Below are 20899 nucleotides of genomic sequence, written 5' to 3' on the forward strand. Positions count from 1 at the left end.
AAGAAGGTACATGAGTTTGCCCAGCATCACATAGGTAGTAAAGAACAGAACCAAGGTTCAAACCTAGGCCCTCTGATTGCCTTGTGGCTCAGTGGAAAGAGCTCTGAATTTGGAGTCATGAGACCTGAGTCCAAATATCAAGTGTACCACTGACTGCCCTTGGGCAAGTCACTCTTTTGTCCATAATTTATTCATCTAGAAAATTAAGGCATTGGGCTACATGGTTTCAAAGTTCCTTTATGATTTCAAATTTGTTATCCTAAGATTCTTTTCCCTTGAGCTACCCCTCCTGGCCTTCAGAAAGAGTGAAGTTTCTATATGCCATCAATCTTACAACCTCATTAATTCAGATTTCATACATTTGTAATTTGTAGTCATTTAATCTAGCCTGTTTTGAATTCTTAGCAGGGTAGAGAAGGGAAGGGGGTGTTCATTTCACTTAGAACAGAAGACTTTAACAAACTTATGGTCTCCAAATGAAAGCTCCTAAGTACAAGTCTACTTTTTTTTTTTTTTTATTAATCAAGGCAACTAGGTGCCATAGTATAGAGAGGTGATCTTAAAATTAGGGAAGATCTGATTTAATCCTGTCTCAGACACTTGTTAACTGTATTAACTTGAGCAATTCACTTAATTTTCTTGGCCCTAGTGTCCTCATCTGTAAAATGAGAATAACAATAGCACCTGCCTCATAAGGTTGCTGTGAAGATCAAGGGAAATAACCCTTATAAAATGCTTTGCAAACCTTGAAGCGCTATATAAATGCTAGCTATTATTAGTTAAGTCTTCCAGAACTTCTATTGGGTAATACTAGAAATTCCTTAAAAACAAGTAAATATTCCTTAGATTAACAATTTATGTTAGAAGTTGGCTAGAATTACTATTTGTATCTCAAGTGACAAAACTGTATTTTTGATGGTTTTATTATTCAAACTTTCCATAAGCATTTATTTAGTACCTTTCATTTTCCAGGAGCTATCCAGACTCTGGAAATACAAAATTGAGAGTCTTTGTCCTAAAGGAGTTTATTTTCTCTTGAAGTGGGTCATGGTGGGATACAATTTGTTTGCAATATAGACAAGATAGAAATAGAATCAATAGAAATTGTTATTGTTGTTATTGTTGTTTGTCCTTTGTTCTTGAAAAGGATCAATGACATCATGGGGTTGATGTCTTGACTTGCAAGTGAATTGGATTTAAGTAAAGGAAGGCTGTGAAAAGTCATCAGCCTCACTCTTCCAGAATCATCAGAGTCCAATGGCAAGACATAAGTCAAAACAACTGGCAATGACCCAGGATGCAGTGGGAGATTTTATAGAAAGTGACTGTGTGATCCTAACAACTGAGAGAATCAGGAAATGCCTCTTGAAGGCTGGGTCTTAAAGGGTACTAGGAGGCCCAAGAGACAGAGAGGTGGGAAAGCATTAGAATAATAGGACAGCCTGTGCAAATAAACAGAGGCAGGAGATGGTATCTCCCGTAAGAGGAACATCAAACAGTCCAGTTTGAGAGGAAAGATAGGCTGAATTTCAACCAGATCATGGGGGGTTTTAAGTGCCAAACAATTTGACTCAGTATGTGAAGTCTGATTGTCTTCTCTTCCCATAATAATGACTGAGTTTGTTGGATAGGGACAACTGGATATTAACCCACCCTAGGAAATGATAGCCACTCTATGTCAGCAAATCTTGATTTCCAAGGTTCATTAGCACACCATTGACTCTGACTACACCAGAGGTGTATGGCCTCACTGCCCACTGATGAAAAATCCCTGAAAGGTTTCTGAAGCAGCTCCTGTTTGTTGTCTCCATATTTGCCTGCTTCTCTACAGGTCCTCTTTTCAGGCTAGCCTTTGCCCTGAGATCTAGTCCCATGAAAAATTTCCAATAGATCCCTGGTCTTGATGGAATGAATTCTAACAAATGACAAAAGAGATTGAGGGTGGGACAAATGGTTTCCATCCCAAGTCCTTCCTGCATCCTGAAAGAGTTCTTTTGCCTCTAAATGTTTATTGAGCCTGTAAACCCCTAGATATCTTGTGAGGTTTCAGCGATCAAAATTTGTATTACTTTGAGCAGAGCACCTGCAGTGTTTGGGGGTAGAGCCACAATGGTGGAGAGAAGCCAGGAAGTTGCCTGAGCTCTCCCTAGTTTCCCTTGGAAATGTTAAATCAAGCCTCTAAATGGATTCTACAGTGAAAGAACCTACCAAAAGATGGAGTGAAACAATTTCCAGCTTAAGATATCTAAGAAGGACTTCAAGAAAGGTCTGTCTTACTTGGGTAAAAGGGGAGCACAGCCCAGTTCATATGGTGTTCAGGCAAGCCAGCTCTTAGCCACAGAACAGATCAGTAACTGAGGACCCGAGGCCCTGGCTCAGCAGGCTAATGGCACAGCAGGCCAGCTGTGAGGCCTCCAGCCCCAGCTCAGAAGGAAAATTCCCAGCCCCAGTACCCTGGCACAACAGGTATGACTAGGACGGGCCTCCTCAGCACAATGGGCAATCCACAAACACCTGAGGACCCAGGCAGAAAGCCAATGACCAGACCCCTTGTCCCCAACACAAGAAGCTTGGGACAGTGCCCTCTGTGCTCCAGGAGCAGAGTTCAATTTTTTTTAAAATGAGCAAAAAACAAAAAGAGCCTTGACCACAGAAAGCTAATATGATGGCAGGGAAGATCAAAACACAAACTGAGAAGAGGACAACAATGTCAAAATGCCTACATGTGAAGCCCCAAAGGGGAATATGAATTGGTCTTAAGCCCAAAAAGCCTCTTGGAAGAGCTCAAAAAAGATTTTAAAAATCAAGTAAAGAGGTGGAAAAAAAATTGGGAAAAGAAATGAGAGTTATGTAGGAGAATTACAAAAAAAAAGAGTCAACAGCTTAGAAAACGAAGCACAAAAATTGACTGAAGAAAACAACTCCTTTAAAAGTAGAATTGGTCAAATAGAAAAGGGGGTACAAAAGGTAACTGAAGAAAATTATTCATTAAAAATTAGAATTAGGCAAGTGGAAGTTAATGATTCTATGGGACATCAAGAATAAGTCCAACAAAATGAAAAGAATGAAAAATAGAAGAAAATATAAAATACCTCATTAGAAAAACAACTGTCCTGGAAAAAAGATCCAGGAGAGATATTGGACTACTGAAAGGTATGATCAAAAAATGAGCCTGGACAGCATCTTTTAAGAAATTATCAAGGAAAATTGCACTAATATCCTAGAACCAGAGGGTAAAATAGTCATTGAAAGAATCCACAAATCATCTCCTGGAAAAGATCCCAAAATGAAAACTCCAAGGAATATCATAGCCAAATTCCAGAATTATCAGGTCAAAGAGAAAATAATGCAAGCAGCCAGAAAGAAATAACTCAAATATCAAGGAGCCACAGTCAGGATTACACAGAATTTAGCAACTTCTACATTAAAGGATCATATGGCTTGAAATATAATATTTGAGAAGGCAAAGGACCTTGGATTGCAACCAAGAATTAAATACACAGAAAAATTGAGCATAGTCTTTCAGGGGAAAAGATGAACATTCAATGAAATAAAGGACTTTCAAAGTTTCCTGATAAAAAGACCAGAGCTAAATAGAAAATACATACAAGACTTAAGAGAAGCATAAAAAGGTAAATGGGAAAGAAAAAAAATATTATTCAATAAGATTAAACTGCTTACATCCCTACACAGGAAGATGATAATTGTAACTCTTGAGAATTGTATCTCTGATTAGGGCAGTTAGAAGGAGTGTATATAGACAGAGGGTATTAGTATAAGTTGACTTTGACATAATGATATAAAAAAATAAGGGAGAAATAAAGGATTGTACTGGGAGAAGAGGAAAGGGGAAGGCAGAATAGGGTAAATCACATCACATGAAGAGGTGCAAAAGACCTATTATAGTAGAGGGAAAGAAGGGAACCTTACTCTTATCACATAACATACACACTCAGTTGGGTATAGAAATTTATCTTACCCTATAGGGAAGTAGGAGGGGAAAGGGGAATGGAAAGGAAAGGAGGGGCTGATAGAGAGGAGGGCAGATTAAGAGAGGTGGTGGTTAGAAGCAAAACACTGGTGAGGATGAAAAGGGTGAAAGGAGAGAGAAGAGTATAAATGGGAGGGGAATAGAATGGAAGGAAATACACATTTAGTAATCATAGCTGTGAATGTGAATGGTATGAGCTCTCCCATAAAATGGAAGCAGAGAGCAGAATGGATTAAAAACAAGAATTCTATAATATGTTGTTTACAAGAAATACATTTGAAGCAGAAAGATACACACAGAGTAAAGGTAAAAGGCTGGAGCAGAATACATTATGCTCTAGCTAAAAAAAAAAAAAACAAAAAAAACCAGAAGTAGGAATCCTGATCTCAGACAAAGCAAAAGTAAGAATAGGTCTTATTAAAAGAGATAAGGAAGGAAACCACAGCTTGCTAAAAAGTACCACAGACAATGAAGTAATATCAATACTAAACATATATGTACCAAGTGACATAGCATCCAAATTCTTAGAGAAGAAGTTAAAGGAGTTACAGGAAGAAATAGACAACAAAGCTATACTAGTGGGGAAACTCAACTTCCCCCTCTCAGAAGTGAATAAATCTAAATTCAAAATAAACAACAAAGAAATTAAGGAGGTGAATAGAATTTTAGAAAAGTTAGATATGATAGACCTCTGAAGCAAATTGAATGGGAACAGAAAGGAATATACCTTTTTCTCAGTGGTACATGATGCCTACACAAAAATTGACCATGAATTTGGGAATAAAAACCTCACAATCCAATGCAGAAGGCAGGAATATTAAATGCATCAAGCTTCTGGGACAAAATCTCACTATTTGATAAAAGCTGCTGGGAAAACTGGAAAATAGTATAGCAAAAACTAGGCATAAACCAACATTTCAGATACATGGTTTTGACATAAGGGATGATACCATAAGCAGATTAGGAGAGCAAGGAATAGTTTACCTGTCAGATCTATGGAGAAGGGAAGAATTTATGACCAAACAAGAGATAGAGAACATTATGAAATGCAAAATGAATAATTTTGATTACATTAAATTAAAAAGGTTTTGCACACAAAAAAACAACAACAACAACAACAATGCAACCAAGATTAGAAAGAAAGCAGAAAGCTGGAAAACAATTTTTATAGCCAGTGTTTCTGATAAAGGACTCATTTCTAAAATATGTAGGAAAGTTAGTCAAATTGTTCAAGCCACAATCAGGGTCCTAGATGAGTGAAGACATATTACTCTCTAAACAACTATGGGCTTAAAGAATATTCCCAAATCTTGAGTCCTTGCCAAAGCTGGAAGTGTAAGCACTTGCAATCCATTTCAGAGCCTTGGCACTGAGGCCAGGGCAATCTGCTGTTGGAAATACTGTGTTCCATTCAGGATGCCTCTCCAAAATAAATGAACAGAATACCCACTTTTTCTGTGATAGCTTGCAATGATAATTAGAGACTGAGACAGAGGAAAGTTGTGGTGCCTCCAGTTGTAGAAAACCCCTATCTCATTACCTTGGGCTAGGCTGGGACCCCTGCCCTGTCAGCTGGTGGAGATTAGCCATGTGGTGTCAATAGTATGCCTCGTCTGAATAGCATAGTTGGTACAGACCAAGCAAATGGCCCAGCTCCTAAACACTGTGCTCCTCATGAGTTAGCACAAGTGCTAAGTAGCTAGTGCTACTGGCACAAGGCATCTTCTTGAATCTATTACAGCTCCTATGTCCAATGGTGTCAGAGAGCACTCTTGTTGGGGACTCTCTTTTGAGACCTGAGGACATTTTAAAGAGAAAATTATGCTCACACTTCCCAGGAATTCTATTGGTGATGGGATAATCATTAATAGAGTTCCATTTCTTTCATAAAGAAACTTAGCTAAGAGATCATTTTCCAAAGAGTCTTTTCCCAATGTCCACTTGAGGGGGAAAAAAAATCAGCAAGATTAAAAGATTATTTAGTGGGAAATGCTATTTGAATAGGAATATTTTTATAACTCTTTTCCCTGCCCTGACCCCAGAATTCCTTTCTTAATAGTAAAGTAATTTTATTTGTGCCAAAAACAAACAAAAACAACAACAACAACAACAAAAATCTCAGGAAGGACATGCAGCAATCTTCCAAGACTAGAACTAGACACCTAACAGTCTCTCCTGCACAAGCTCCTGGTCTATTCTTTCCTAATAAAGTTAAAGTGCCCTTATGCATGAGAACTTGGAGACATGGTCACATACCATATGTTTGTGTTTTACATCAGAATTACACTTCTGTTGGAGTCCTGCAACCTCTGACACAAACATATCCAAGGACCTGGAGTCAGGAGGGCTTGAGCCCAAGTCCTGCTTCATACACTTATTGACTGTGTCATTCTGATCATGTAATTTAGCCTCCATTATCCTAAATACTCTCATCTGTAAAATGCTAGTATTATTATTATTAGTAGTAGTAGTATATGAATAAGGAAAGACTAAGAAGGTGATATCCAGGATATAGTTGCTTATAACTGTGACTCTGTGCCACATCCCATTGGCATATACTGTATTTAAGATGCAAGCAACATGTGGAATAGTCCAATGGAAAGCATCTTCCCCTAGGAGACACAAAACAGGAGAAAACAAATACCCATCCACCCAAGCAACACCCTAGAACAAGGGTGGGGAACCTGCAACTTCAAGGCCACATGTGGCCTTCTAGGTCCTTGGGTACAGCTTTTTGACTGAGTCCAAGTTTTACGGAACAAATCATTTTATTAAGAGGATTTGTTCTGTAAAGTTTGGATTTAGTCAAAGGGCCACACTTGAGGACCTAAAAGGACACATGTGGCCCCAAGGTTGCAGGTTCCCCCACCTTGTGCAGAGTTACATTAATTTGCTACAAAAGGGTTTCAGTTCATTCCTGGTTTTCTTGCTCTCTCTCCTTCCAAAGCATACATTTCAATTACCGCAATACAACAGTAGGGCCTAAATGCCATCACAGAGATGCATGAGTATTCTACCTCTCCCCATGAGCATTCTCAGACAGGAGAGAGACCAGTGCCCTTCTTAGGGTAACTGGCAACAGTTGCTGCCTTACCATGCTGCCACTCCCAAGGCTTATTCCAGAGGATGAGAATTGTGAGTGCGGCATGGATTCATTTCATTTTAAAATATTCTTTGGAATAAGATAAGCCACTATTGACTGAGGGAGAAACACAGCATACAGGACTAGATAATCTCAAAGGCCGCTTCCAACTCTAGAGATTTCCTGGCGCTAAGCAGAAGAGATTACCTTTCCTGATGTCTTCACTCCTTTCCACAAACTGAAAAAGAGAATGATGACTACCACCATCAGGCACAGAGAGAGCTGCCACTGGGGCATGCCAATGTCATGGATTCCGTTGCTCTCATGAAGGTGGAGCACACCACGCCTGGTCAGGGAAGAGAATAGAATAGTAGAGGACACAATCAGTGTTTTGCATTATAAGTCTTGGGGTAAGTGATTGATGCAATGATTTCAAAAGATTTCCCCCTCTCTCTACTAAAATGAGCAGCACTTTAGTGCTCTGCATCTGCCCTTAGGAAAGGAGGAGGGTCTTCTTTATCATTATTTTTTCACCAATCCTTAGTTCATGGAGCATGGCATGGTCAGGGAGAGGCAGAATGGTACTGTGAAGATGGTGCTGACTCTAGAGTCATAAGACCTGAGTTCAAATCTTGACTTTCCTGGGTTTCAGTTTTTTCATCTTTAAAATGGGGGCTTGGAGGTAAGACTAGATAGCCTTTCCAGCTAAATATTTATGATCCTATTTCCAGTTCATGGCAAATGTTTGCAAACATGAAACTTGCTTTTGCTCTAATACCTATAAATGTTTTTAAATTGACAATACCTTTGCCCATCCCCCTTTTCACAGTCTAGGACCCATCAATCTCTTCTGTTCTCTTCTGTCTCTGCTTTGAAGCTGAGTGAGGTGGAGCTCTATCTCAGTAAAGAATTTGTGTTTATTATCTTGTCATATTATTAACTCAGTTAAGAGGCACTGCTCTAGATAAGTGGTGTCAAACTCAATTAGAAATAGAGGACATTACTCCATACATAAGCATACCTACAAGGTTGCACAATGAGTTAGTTTTTGTAATTAAATATTTTATTTTTCCCAATTACATGTAAAAAAACAATTTTTGACATTTTTAAAAAATTTTTGAGTTCCAAATTCTCTCCCTCTCTCCCTCCCTTCTCTCTACTTGAGAAGGCAAGCAATTTGATATAGATTATACATGTGCAGTCATGCAAAACATATTTACATATTACTCATCTTGTAAAAGAAGGTACAGACAAAAATAAACAAGAAAAATGATGAAAGCTTAAAAAAAGTGTTCTTTGATCTGCATCAGCTCTTTCTTTGGAAATGGATAGCATTTTTCATCATTAGTCCTTTGGAATTGTCTTGGATCACTGCATTGCTGAGAATAGCTAAGTCATTCACAGTTAATCATCATACAATATTGCTGTTACTGTGTACAATATTTTCCTGGTTCTTCTCATTTCACTTTTCATCAGTTCATATAAGTCTTTCCAATTTTTTTCTGAAATCAGCCTGCTCAACATTTCTTATAGCACAGTAGTACTCCATTACAATCATATACTACAACTTGTTTAGCCATTCTCCAATTGATGGTATCCACAAAAAGAGCTGCTATAAATATTTTTGTATATACGGGTCCTTTCCCTTTTCCTTTGATATCTTTTGGATACAGACCTAGTAGTGGTATTGCAGGATCAAAGGGTATGCACAGTTTTATATCCCTTTGGGAATAGTTCCAAATTGTTCTCCAAAATGATTGGATCATTTCACAATTCCAACATTAGTGTCCTACTTTTCCCACATCTTCTCCACCATTTATCATTTTTCCTTTTCTGTCATATTAGCCAACCTGATAAGTGTGAGGTGGTACCAATATACTGTTGTCTATTTTGTATTATATTTTATCTATTATTTCAAATATTTCCCAATTACATTCTAATACATTTTAGCTGCTCTCAGGAGTGTTATGAGCCACATGAGGCCCATGGGACACATATTTAACACCTCTGGTTTAGATCATTAGATTCATAATTAGATGGGAGCTTAGAAATCATCTACCCTAGTTCCTTCATGTTACAAATGAAGAAACTAAGGACCAAGAAGGGTGAGTGATTAAGTGCCTGAGGTCACGTATGTAGTCACATGTAGTAAGTAGTAGAACCAGAGAGTATTTAAACTCAGGTCTCCCTATCCTGTGAGAAGAAGAGCCAGAACTCCCTAGTCCATCTCAGGTCACCTTCTTTACAACCCTGAGCCCTCTCTCTGAGTTATAGCTTAGATGATATCACACACATCCTTTGCCCTTCAGTAAGTTGTGTATTTTATAGGGAATTCCACTGTTCCAGGGTTTGTCTTAACTTTCCTGCCAAAAGAGAGTTAACTTCCTGCTTCTGAGGGAAAAATCTCAAAGAGATCCATTAACAAAGAAAATCAGGCCTATTAAAAAATTTTTGGACGTCTGATCTGTCCTCCAAGACCACAAAACCAAAGCCAGATGAATTCCTTGATAGAAACAGCATGGCAAGAGTTGGAATTTATGTTATACTCATGGGGGAAAAAAGCAATCAAAGTTTGGAGACTTGTTTTGCTAAGGTAGTCACTTAGGAGTCAGAACTTGCTGCTTAGCCAAATGGAATGGTTTTGCTGCTGCTGTTGCTGCTGTTTCTGAGGTTTAATGGCAGCTGTGGACTCTGTGCTGCCCAGAGCTGGTTCATCCAAAAAGATTGTGAGGGTGTCCAATGACCTCCCCAGCCTTGTCTCAGATTACTTCTCTCCTCATACTTGAAGTTCCAGTCAAATGTCTCTTCTCTATCCTCTAAACACACCCTGTTGCTTCCTGACCTTCTAGCCAGGATACATGATAACCCCCTAATTTAGGGCTTTGATTAGCTAGAGGGCTGGGTGACCACTATGGGACCAAGGATGGGAATAAGAATTGGGAGTTCCAGGGAAAAGAGTAGAGACAAATGTGGTCTAGTGGAAAGAGTGTTAGAATAGGTGTCAGAAGACCTACACTGAAGTGCTGACTCTATTTTTCCTAGTTGCATGGTCTTGGAAAAGTTGTACTATCTTTTAAGCCTCAATTTCCTCATCTGCAAAATGGGGAGAATAATCCTTAGAGTTCCTATCTCACAAGTTGATTGTGGAACAAACATTTTATAAATCCAAAAGCACCAGGGAATAGGAGATTGGTTCATGCTATTCCCTGTACTGAGAACATCACAGCCCAACCCACCCCTGCTTTAGCCTATCAAATTGCTATCTACTCTTTAAGACCCAACAATAGCTTTGGAAACAGAGGACCTAGGTTCAAATCCTACCTTTGTCACTTACTATCTGTGTGACCTTAAACAAATAACATCTCTGGGCCCCAGTTTCCTCATCTGTAAAATGATTACTGAAGTCCCCTCCCACTTTAGATTCTATGATCCTAAGAAAGAATCCTATTTGTGTTTTAAGTGGAATAAATACCTTCTCTGTAAAACTTTCATTGAAACTCATCTGATGATGACCTTTCCCATTGGGCCTCACGTAACTCTTTGCTTTATACTTCTTTGATACACTTATCATGTAATACAGCATTTTGTAACTATCTCTATTGGTGTCTTTTCCTCCAAGATTGAACTAAGTTATGGATAAGATCTCTTTTAGGACCAATACTATGTTGTTTCCAGGGGTGTGCTGGCAAATGCTTAATAACAGGCTCTCTGAACACTCATGCCATACTTTTAAGTTAATCTGCATTATTAATTATTTTCTCCATCACTTTCTTCAGTCTAGAGCAAGGGTCAAAGCCTGTCTTGCCAGTTTCCTATGTGTAAATGCTCCCACTGAAAATTTAACTATCAACTCTCAAGAGGTGGTCCAAGCTGGCTTTGACACACTCCTGGTTGCATTTCAACTTTATATATCTCCCTCAGAACTTTGCACAGTGCTCAGCACATTCCAGGAGCCATTTCTCTCTACTGTATTTATCCTTATAAAATAGAGGCTAAATAAAGGGTTTTTTTTTGTTTCATTGTTCTATGCCTTATGATATGTAGAGTCATGAGTATGTATAACTGAATGTTATTTTGTGTGAATGGGAGCATGAGTGAGTGGGAGTGAATGGGTGTGAAGGTGAATGGGTTTTGTGACAATTGATTGCTGGGCTTTTTTTTTTTCATTTGTGAGCACTGAATTAAGCCAGCAAATGGTTGGTGAAATTTAATCATTAAGATTATGGAAATAACCATCTTTAGTCCACAACACATTGGACTGATACGCATTTGTAGGGCAGTGTGGGTGTCTGTCCAGGTTGACGAGATAGCCAGAAACTCTACCACCACTACAAAGAGCTAATGTTTTTTAACTGATTTCAATAACTGGAAATCTGAATGTGTTTTTCTATATATACAAAGTCCAAGGCACAAAGCTTTAACACAAGTAACCCAGGCTTATTTGAATCCTCCAATAAATGGCCTGGAAAATAATCATACTTAATTATGTCTAAAGTTTCCTAGACTTACAAGCCAAAAAAACCTCAGTATCCTGCTCAGCATTTAGCAAAAAGGATTAGCTTGGAAAAACTCAGTTCTCAATCTTTACCAGAGACCAGCACAGAGTAAAAATTATCACCAGGAAAATAAGAAGCGAAAGTGCCCATTTAGAGATGCACTTACTGAAAGGGCCAAGATCTCTTTTCAGCAGCAGGTCTGGTTTGGCCTCAGACCCAGGGCCTAGGGAAAAGAATAGTGGTTTTTGTTCTCAATACTTTCAATTCCTTGGCTTAAATGAATACAAGATGGCAACAAAACTAGCCAGGAGGCAAGAAGAAGAAGAAGAAAGATCTAATCTTGCCAGGGTGAGTTAGCATGTCTGAATGTTGAATCCCCAGATTGGATATCACGTAATTACTTTAATGCCAGAAAATTTCTGAGCAGCACACACTTTCCAGCTTCAAAAACAGAGTAAATGTGTGGCTTTCTTAGGCTAAATTGTAGATATATCAGGAGGACTGGTGGGAGAGGCTAAAAGGAAGAAAAATGGTTCCCCTTTATCTACCCTGACCACACACCCAGAAAAGCCCTCTTCCTGCCCCTAATGTAGGGCTTTGATTTGTTAGAGACTGGGTGACCACAATGGGATAAGAATGGGAGGGGGAGGGGAGGGAAGGAGAATGACCAATGTGTGCTATGATGTACAGGATAGAGTGATGGAGTTGGGTCAGAAAGATATGGGTCAATTCCTGCTTCAGTTACTTATTACCTATGTTACTCTGGGCCAGTCACTTAACCTCTTTGTGATTCAGTTCCCTCATCTCTAAAAGAAGGGGATTTGACAGAGTATCTTAAGAAGTCCCCTTCAGATACAAATCTATGATATGTTAGTTGAGTGATCTTACAAAAGAAGGAAAAGCAAGGAAATAAGCTTTAATAGCACTATGCTAAGTGTTTTTATACCATATTATTTGATCCTCACAGCAACCTTGGGAAGTGGGTGCTATGATTATCTCTATTTTACAGTTAAAGAAACTGAGACAAACAGAGATTGAGTGACTTGCTCAGGGTCACACAGCTAGTAAATGTCTGAGGCTAGATTTGAATTCAGTTCTTCCTGACTCCAAGCCCAGTACTCTATCCACTATGCCACCAGTTGCCTTATACAAATCTTTTGAGCCCCAGGTTCATTATTTGTAAAATGGGGATAATAACAGTTATACTCAACACACACAAATCATTGCTCTAGTCCCAGTTTGGCTACTATCTTGATATAGTGACCATAAATAAGTCATTTCTTTAATCTTATACCTCACTTTCCTCATTTGTTAGCATGGTACACAGGGTAGAGTGCTAGCCTTGGAGTGAGAAGACTTGGCAGTTCCAGATCTGGCACATACTTGCTGTGTGACCATATTTAAGTCACTTCTCTTCTTGGAGATGCAGTCAATTCAATCTGACCCAAAAAATTAATTAACTTGTCAATTAGCTAATTGACAAATTAATTGTCTTATTACAAGGCACAGTGTATTGGGAATAGGAAGATAAAAAAGGGGAAAAAACTTTCCCTGGCTTTAAGGAGTTTACTTTTGAGAGGGGAACAGCACAAAATATACGGATAAGTAAGTAAAATTCATGATAATTTGAGGAGAGAGAAACAGAGACAGAGAAAGAGACGCATAGAGAGAGACAGAGAACTCATCATTAAGAAGATCGAAGAAAGGCCTTTGGAGGAGCTGGCTCCTCAATTGAGTGTTGAAGGAGACTAAGGGTTCTTCAAAGAGATAAGGACAGACTCCATTTCAGGAATGGGGGTTGAAGACCAGCTAGTTCTAGTGCGTGAGGTGGAAGATGGACTGCCTGAATGTTATAATGATTAATGTTATAATGTTATAACCATATAATGTTATATGTCATTACAACTTCCTAATGCTAGCCTTGACCAACCAGGTTAAGGACACCAGGTAGAACTAAACAGACTGTATAGTTTGGCTAGATCATGGAATATTGAGAAAGGGAATAATGTGAGATAAGTATTGGGCTGATGTGTTTATAGCTTATCCTAGAATGTTTTGTAAATTGTTGCAGTGATGTGAGTTATTGTCTGTCACAGATAAAGCTGCATCCTCCCTCTACCCAATAGTATACAGTGGATTTTTCTAAAGAGATGTGAGCACAAAGGCCTTGGCAGGCAGGGTGGAATTGGGTGGGGTGAGTCAGAAATCCATAGTTTCTCTTTTTAGAACCATTGATTCAGCCTGGAATTACTGAAGTCACGAAGGACCTGTACAGCCCAGTATCTGTCCAAAGTCACTTAGGTAGTAAGTAGCAGAGGTAGGTTTGAAACTGAGAACTTCAGATTCCAAATTCAAAGCTCTTTTCCTTCTGTCATACTTCATCCCATAGCTGCTGCCCTAGAGAAAGCAGCTTTTGAAAACCTAAATCCTTATCCTCTGAGTTTGCATTTCAATGAACCTTGTCCCCAGTAGAAATGCAGAATTATAGAAAACTGTGCTCTTTTGCTAACTGGAAAAGCCAGATACTAAAAAGAAACCCACTTGCCTTATGAGCTCTTCTTTTGTGTCACCTTGGGGTCTGAGGCCACCCTCAGAGCTTTCTTCTCCATTGTTCTTTAAAATGATTTGGGAATAATAGATGCAATGAAGGATCTGAGAGATTCCTGCCCAAGGCTGCCCTCCAGAGAACGTAAGCCTGCCTCCTTAATATGAAAAGGAGTTTTATGTCTCATCTCTGGGTTGTAGGAACTCACTGATGCCCAGACAATTTCCTAGAGCTAGGCACTTGACTGCCCTACTTTCTATTCCTTGAAATTCACCTTAGTGTCAAGGTCTCTATCTCCCTTGTGATGCAGAAAGAAGCTACAAAGTTTCTGCCTTTGTGTATCTGGTTTCCAGCACAGTGGAATAGGTGTGTACAAATGGATCATAGGGTTATATGTATAGACTTGTAAGGAACTTTAAAGGCCATCTAGTCCCACCCTTTGTATTACAGATGAAGAAAATGAGGCTCAGAAAGATTGAGTAACTTGTCCAAGGTCACACAGGAAAAATAGGTTTCAGGTCCTTTAATTCCAAGTCCAGCACACATTCTATTGCCCCATACTCCTTGTCCCATGTCATCCTATTCTTTCTTCTCCTCCTGACCTCCCTTCCATCCAGTTCCCATTGTCATTATAACTTCCTAATGTTAGCCTTGACCAACCAGGCTAAGGACACCAGGTAGAACACATTAGAGAAGCAAGCTAGTTTCATAGATTCTAAGCAAGAAGGGACAGCGGCAGTCCTCTAGCCAGACTTCCTCATTTTATATATGAGGAAAATAAGGCTGAGAGATTTTAAATGACTTGGTTACAGTCATGCATTCATACATAATGTTATGGAAAGAACACAGGACTAGAAAATAGGAGTCCTGGATCCTAGTCCTGGGTTTGGGTATGTCCTGGGGCACTTTACCTTCCTGGGCCTGGAGATCACAATATGTAAATAAGATAAGTAAATGTAAGGTAATTTGAAGACAAAGAAAGCACCAACAGACAACTAAGGAGATTTATTTTTTTAAAAATTAAGCATAGGAATTATTTAATTCATTAGTTTTATATTCTTAGTACTAAGCTTAGTGCCTGGCACATATTATTTACTTAGCATATGTTTCTTGGTGGATTAATTAATGCAGAAAAGAACATTTAAGTTGAATCTTAAAGGAAACTAAGGATTCAAAAATGGGGATGTGAGACAGTGTGAGTGTATGGGGGGGTGAGAATGTGAGAAGGGTGGCAGGTAGGAATCTGTGATGTTCAGAAGTTTGTCTAGTTAATCGAACTCTTCCTTCTAACTCCAAAAGTCTGAATATCTATGGTTGTTCACTTAATTCAAATAACAGATGGAACTGCTTCCCTATAAAACCTCAAAGAACTCCTGTTTCAGGATAACAGCCCACAGGAGAAAAATGAATGGGGAAGAGAATGGCCTCATCCCATTGGCCAACAAAACAAAATATGAATTAGAGATCTCACATGGAACGAATCTTTAATTTCTTCCTTGATACTGCAAGGATTTCTGGTTAAAATAGCAACCCCCTCCATTATTGCCAATTAAAGCCCCTCTCTATATGCCTTAGGGAACTATTTTATGAATTGACATGGCCAAAAAATAATTCATCATCTCATCAACAATATTTGGTGCCTCTGAAGTCAAGCAATCTGATCATAGGATCAGATTCAGAGGTAGAAGGGAACTCAAAAGACATCTAATCCAATTCCTTCATTTTTTGTTGTTATTTAGTTCTTTCTGATTCTTTATGGCCCCTTGTGGGGTTTTCTTACCAAGGATACTGGAGTGGTTTGACATTTCCTTCTCCAGCTCATTTTCCAGATGAGGAAACTAAGGCAAACAAAGTGACTTACTTAGGGTCATACAGCTAACTAAGTGTCTAAGGTTGGACATGAACTCAGGAACATAAGTCTTCCTGACTCCAGGTCCAGCATTCTATCCATTGCACCTCCTAGCTGTCCTTCCTTCCTTTTACATACGAAGAAACTAGAGCCTAGAAAGGTTGAGTGACTTGTCTAAGGTCAAATAGGTAGTAAGAGAGAAAGGCAGGATGTGAACAGACACCAAAGGCAGTACCCTTTCCCATAGCCTTCCTAATGCTTGAATGACAGATACAGATTCTATCACAGGGGCCATATTAAAGCCTTTCTAGCTTGGCAGGGCCCACAAAAGCTTGGGTTCTAATAACAACCTTCAAGAGCCCAGACTCCCCTCCATGACTTTCAATCTGTGTTTTTTGTTTTGTTTTGTTTTGGTTTTTTTAGTGAGACAATTGGGGTTAAGTGATTTGCCCAGAGTCACACAGCTAGTGAGTGTTATGTGTCTGAGGCCAGATTTGAACTCAGGTACTCCTGACTTCAGGGCTGGTGCTCTATCTACTGTGCCACCTAGCTGTCCCTCCCCTCCATGTCAAGATGGAGTCTCAGGTGTAAAGTATGTCAAAGAAGGGCTCTGGGAGCACTAAGGGCTAGTAGAGTCCAAAGAACTCCATGAATTGGTCTAAAGGGGTTAGATAAGTATGGGATGGCTAGCACTCAGGCTCATTCCAACCCTTATATGTCTACTCAGAGGGTCCAATGAAGTAATCAAATGGGATATAATGGAGAGACTGTGTAAGCATTAAGAAGAAAGCAACTCTAAGAGAAGGAAAAGAAAGACCCACCTGAAGTTCTAGAGAAAGCTTGGTTCCAAATGCTCCCAAAGTAAGAATACTGTTTATTAGCAGGGAAAGAGGGGCTTAGGAGAAGGGGACAGATGAGATTTCCTTTTCTCTTACTTCTGGATTATCTAGGAAAAAGTCCCATGTTGGTGTGAGCTGTGGGTGTTAGTTGCAGAGGTCAGGAATGGAGGGAACCAATGACTGACCAAAGGCAGGATTTTTCCAGCAAGGGATTGAGGAGCACATGGCCCAGCAGTAGTAAGGCATACCGGAAACCAAAAGGAAGAAGCGACCAGGATCACAGGATCACAGAATTAGAGCTGAAAGGGGCCTTGGGAATCCTTAAGCCCAACACCTTCATTTTACAGAGGAGGAAACTCCTCCATAAAACAGAGGGGTTAAATGGCTTGTCAAGGATCATACATAGCAGAGATGAGATTTGAACCACGTCCTCTGATTTCAAATCTAGTGCTGTTTCCACAGTAAGAGAATGCCTCCTGTCTTGGAGGCCAGGGACACTTGGTCTTAACTAAGGCAGTGACTCTCCTGCAAGGTTATATAGCAGTCTGTGTCTAAGAGATTGATTTCTTGGTGATTCCAGATCCCAGGACTCTTAGGAACAAGGCAAATATGAACTTCATTAATAGCAACATAACCTCTAAAACCTCAGCCATTTGGATCCATTCAGAAATGGCATGAACCATTCTTGTCGAGTAAAAAGTTCCAGAAAAGTTCTTCCTTGGCGGGTTCTCAGGGTCTTCATTGTAAGAGATAAAATCATCTTAGAATATAAGAGCACTGGAGGATGTCAGGGAGCTCAAGATGGAGAAGTAGGAAACCACTGTGTGGGAGCTCATAGTCTAGCAAAGAGACGGGGCTTAAACACATGAAGAAAATCAACCGAAGTGTTATGGAAGACTGGGCATTGAGATCAGTGTGAATAGACCCAGCCTCCCCAGCCCCATCTTAAACTGTTTGAAATGAGTCAATAAGTGTTTGGTAATCAGGTCGTGTAACAGAAAATGAAATACATCTTAAATCAAAAGACTTAGGTTCAAATCTCAGTTCTGCTGTTTTTCTACTATGTGATTTTGATATGGTAGAATGGAAGGAAATTAAATCATGAATTTAGAATGGGAAAGAAGCTTTAAGGTCATCTAGCCAAACTACTTTTTACAGATTGAGAAACTGAGGCCTAGAGAGGGGAAGTCCTGTGCTCAGAGTCATAAAGGTAGGATGTATATAGCTGAGATTAAAAACCAGTTTCTCAGACTCCAAACTGAGCTCTTTTCCATCACACCAAGATCTAAAACTGACAAGTTAAAACAACAACAACTTGGATTCAAGAAATTACTGATTTCTTCAGTGTACTTTCAACTTGTGGTACTAGTGCTTTCTGATCTTTAAGTTTATAATATGTTGCTATATAATGCAGAACTACTGTGACTGGTACTTTTAAATCACTTTACTTATTAGTTTCCGTTTAAGATATTTAGAATTTAGCATGTAACAAAAATTATATTGAAAGCCAAGTGAAAAATTATGCTATATGAAAATATTCTAAAGTTTTGTTTTTAAGTCAAAGAAACTACCACTTGCTAATCAGACCAATTACTAATCATTGGCTTTAACACTAGAAGGGACCTTAAACGATGATAATAGTGATGATTGTAACATTAACTAGTGCTTTGAGTTTTGCAAAGTATTGTTTGTTGTTCAGTCATGTCCAATTCTTTGTAACTCCATTTGGGATTTTCTTGCAAAGATATTGGAGTGGTTTGCCATTTCCTTTTCCAGCTCATTTTACAGATGAGGAAACTGAGGAAAATAGGATTAGTGACTTGCTCAGCATTACACAGCTATTAAATGTCTGAGGCTGGATTTGAACTCAGTTCTTCCTGAGTCTAGGCCTGGTGCTCTATCTACTGCACCATCTAGCTTCCCCGATTGCAAAATATCTTATGTAAATTATCTCATGCAAATAATTGATACTCTCAATCACCTTGTGAGGTAGGTCTTATGGTTTCATTATATTACAAATGAGAAAATTGAGGATTAGAGAGTCTAAGAGACTTGTCCATAGTCACATAGGACTTCATTGCTTAAGGTAGGATTCAAATTCAGATCTTGAATCAGAATCTAGTCTTCTTTTCTCCATGTGATGCTACCTTAAAGATCAGTTAGTCTAACTTCCTCATTTTACAGACAAGGAAAGAGAGGTCCAGAGAGTGGGCTCACCTGAGGTCACACAGGTGGCAAGTAGTAAAGCCAAGATATAAATCCAGGTTTTTTTACTCAAAAACCAATGCTCTTTCCACTGCACCCCAATGTAATACTGACCCATCTCTGTTCTAATAAGACAGATACATAAAATTATGATGCTAGGTAGGATATCTTTTTTTTTCTTGGACCCTTTTGTTTGTTTGTTTTTAATGGTCTCATCTTCTCACAGATGTGGAGGAGATCCAAAATACACAACATTAAAGCAAACCTAGTTTTGACCCGGTTTCATTTCAATTCAGCCATCCTTATGTTGGCCTATAGCAGGAACAAAAGGACTTGGTTGACCTATCACCACTAAACCTCCAGGCCTGGGGAACACAAAGGAAAAAGGGAGAATGGACCAAGACTTACTCATAGAATTCTGCCGCCGGCGTGTGCTTGTACTTGGAGTATTTGGTTCCATTGCCTAACACAGACCCATTGAGGAACTTGGAATCTGTGCAGTTTGGGCTGTTCCAGGGGTGGCCACAGTTGGTCCAGGGGAGATTAAGGGTGAATGAAGAGAACAGGTAGTAGAGAGACCACGCAATGATGACGTTGTAGTAGAAGCCCACATAAAGCGCGATGAGGATAACAGCATAGCCAACACCTGGAAAGAGGTTGTGAAATGATCAGAGAAGGGACTCCAAAGCTAAGTTCGAGAGCCATCTCCTTTGCAGAATCTTCTCTGACTACCCTATCCATTTTTAATAGCTCCCTTCTCTGAGCTCCTTGGAGTCTTTACATAGTACTTAGTTATATGTAGGGTCTCTCTAAAGTCTTAGTGCAATTTGGGGTTTTAATAACTTAAAACTATACTAAGACACTTGGGATGCCCTGTAAATGTTTTCATTCTGTTTAGTTTCCTCAAAATTGTGTCTCTGAACCATGTTGTCTCAACTAGGCTACAAACTTCATGAATTTATACTTCACAGTGTCTTGTACAGAGTAAACTTTTAATAAATACTTGTCAAATTTAACTGAATTCTCTATAACCCTTTCCACACCTCAGTAGTCCCTCCAAGGCTAGTGCATTTCTCTGTATAGTTACATTCAATCTATTATACATATATGTGTGTATGTACATATATATATATATATATATATATATATATATATATTCAACTAGATGGCTCAGTGGATAGAGTACTAGACCTTAAGTCAGGAAGACCTGAGTTCCAATCTGGCCTCAAACACTCATTAGCTGTGCCTATTTGCCTTAATCTACTTGAGAAGGAAATGGCAACTCACTCTAGTATCTTTGCCAAGAAAACCTGATAGAGGATCATGAAGAATCAGACATGAATTAATGACTGAACAACAACAAATATACCTTGTATAGTCATTTATATCTAGGTCTCAATTAATGTAAATACCAAATCCCACGAAATGGTCACATTTTTGAATTCACATTGCACGTTCCCATTAGGCTGGAACTAATCACCATTTGCAGATTCATGAAATGTTAGGGCAAAAAGAACCCTTAGTCATTTATTCCAGCTCCCTTATTTTACCAGTGAACAAACTAAGATCCAGAGAATTGAAGTTACTTGTCAGACATCACAAAGGTAGTAAATGGTAGAGTTTAGATTCAAACACAGGTCCCGTGACTCAAAATCTAGTTCTCTTCCCAGTCTACCACCTACTCAAAAATATTTGTTGATTAATTAAAAAGAACTAGTGGGGGAGAGAGTGGAGGCAAAGGCGAGCACCATCATGCCAGCTTTAATGCTGAATTTCCCTTGTGTTTTTTTGCAAGTCATTTTATTTTATTTTATTTAGCATAATTTAAATTTATTTATTTTTAGTTTTCAACATTCACTTCCACAAGATTTTGAGTTCCAAATTTTCTCCCC

General features: G+C 39.0%; 1 protein-coding gene across 1 annotated transcript in view; it reads right to left on the bottom strand.

Moving 5' to 3' along the window:
• SLC6A2 (solute carrier family 6 member 2) overlaps positions 1–20899 on the bottom strand; it is a 63610-nt gene that overhangs the window by 26253 nt on the left and 16458 nt on the right. Inside the window, exons 3-4 of the mRNA XM_027869788.1 lie at positions 19416–19653; positions 7281–7419 (exon numbers count right to left, since the gene is read on the bottom strand). Of these exons, the coding sequence (XP_027725589.1) occupies positions 7281–7419; positions 19416–19653 (377 nt within the window). The remainder of the gene's footprint in view (positions 1–7280; positions 7420–19415; positions 19654–20899) is intronic.

The sequence above is a fragment of the Vombatus ursinus genome, unplaced genomic scaffold (assembly GCF_900497805.2).
Source record: "Vombatus ursinus unplaced genomic scaffold, bare-nosed wombat genome assembly UNPS02014793.1, whole genome shotgun sequence".
NCBI lineage: Eukaryota > Metazoa > Chordata > Mammalia > Diprotodontia > Vombatidae > Vombatus > Vombatus ursinus.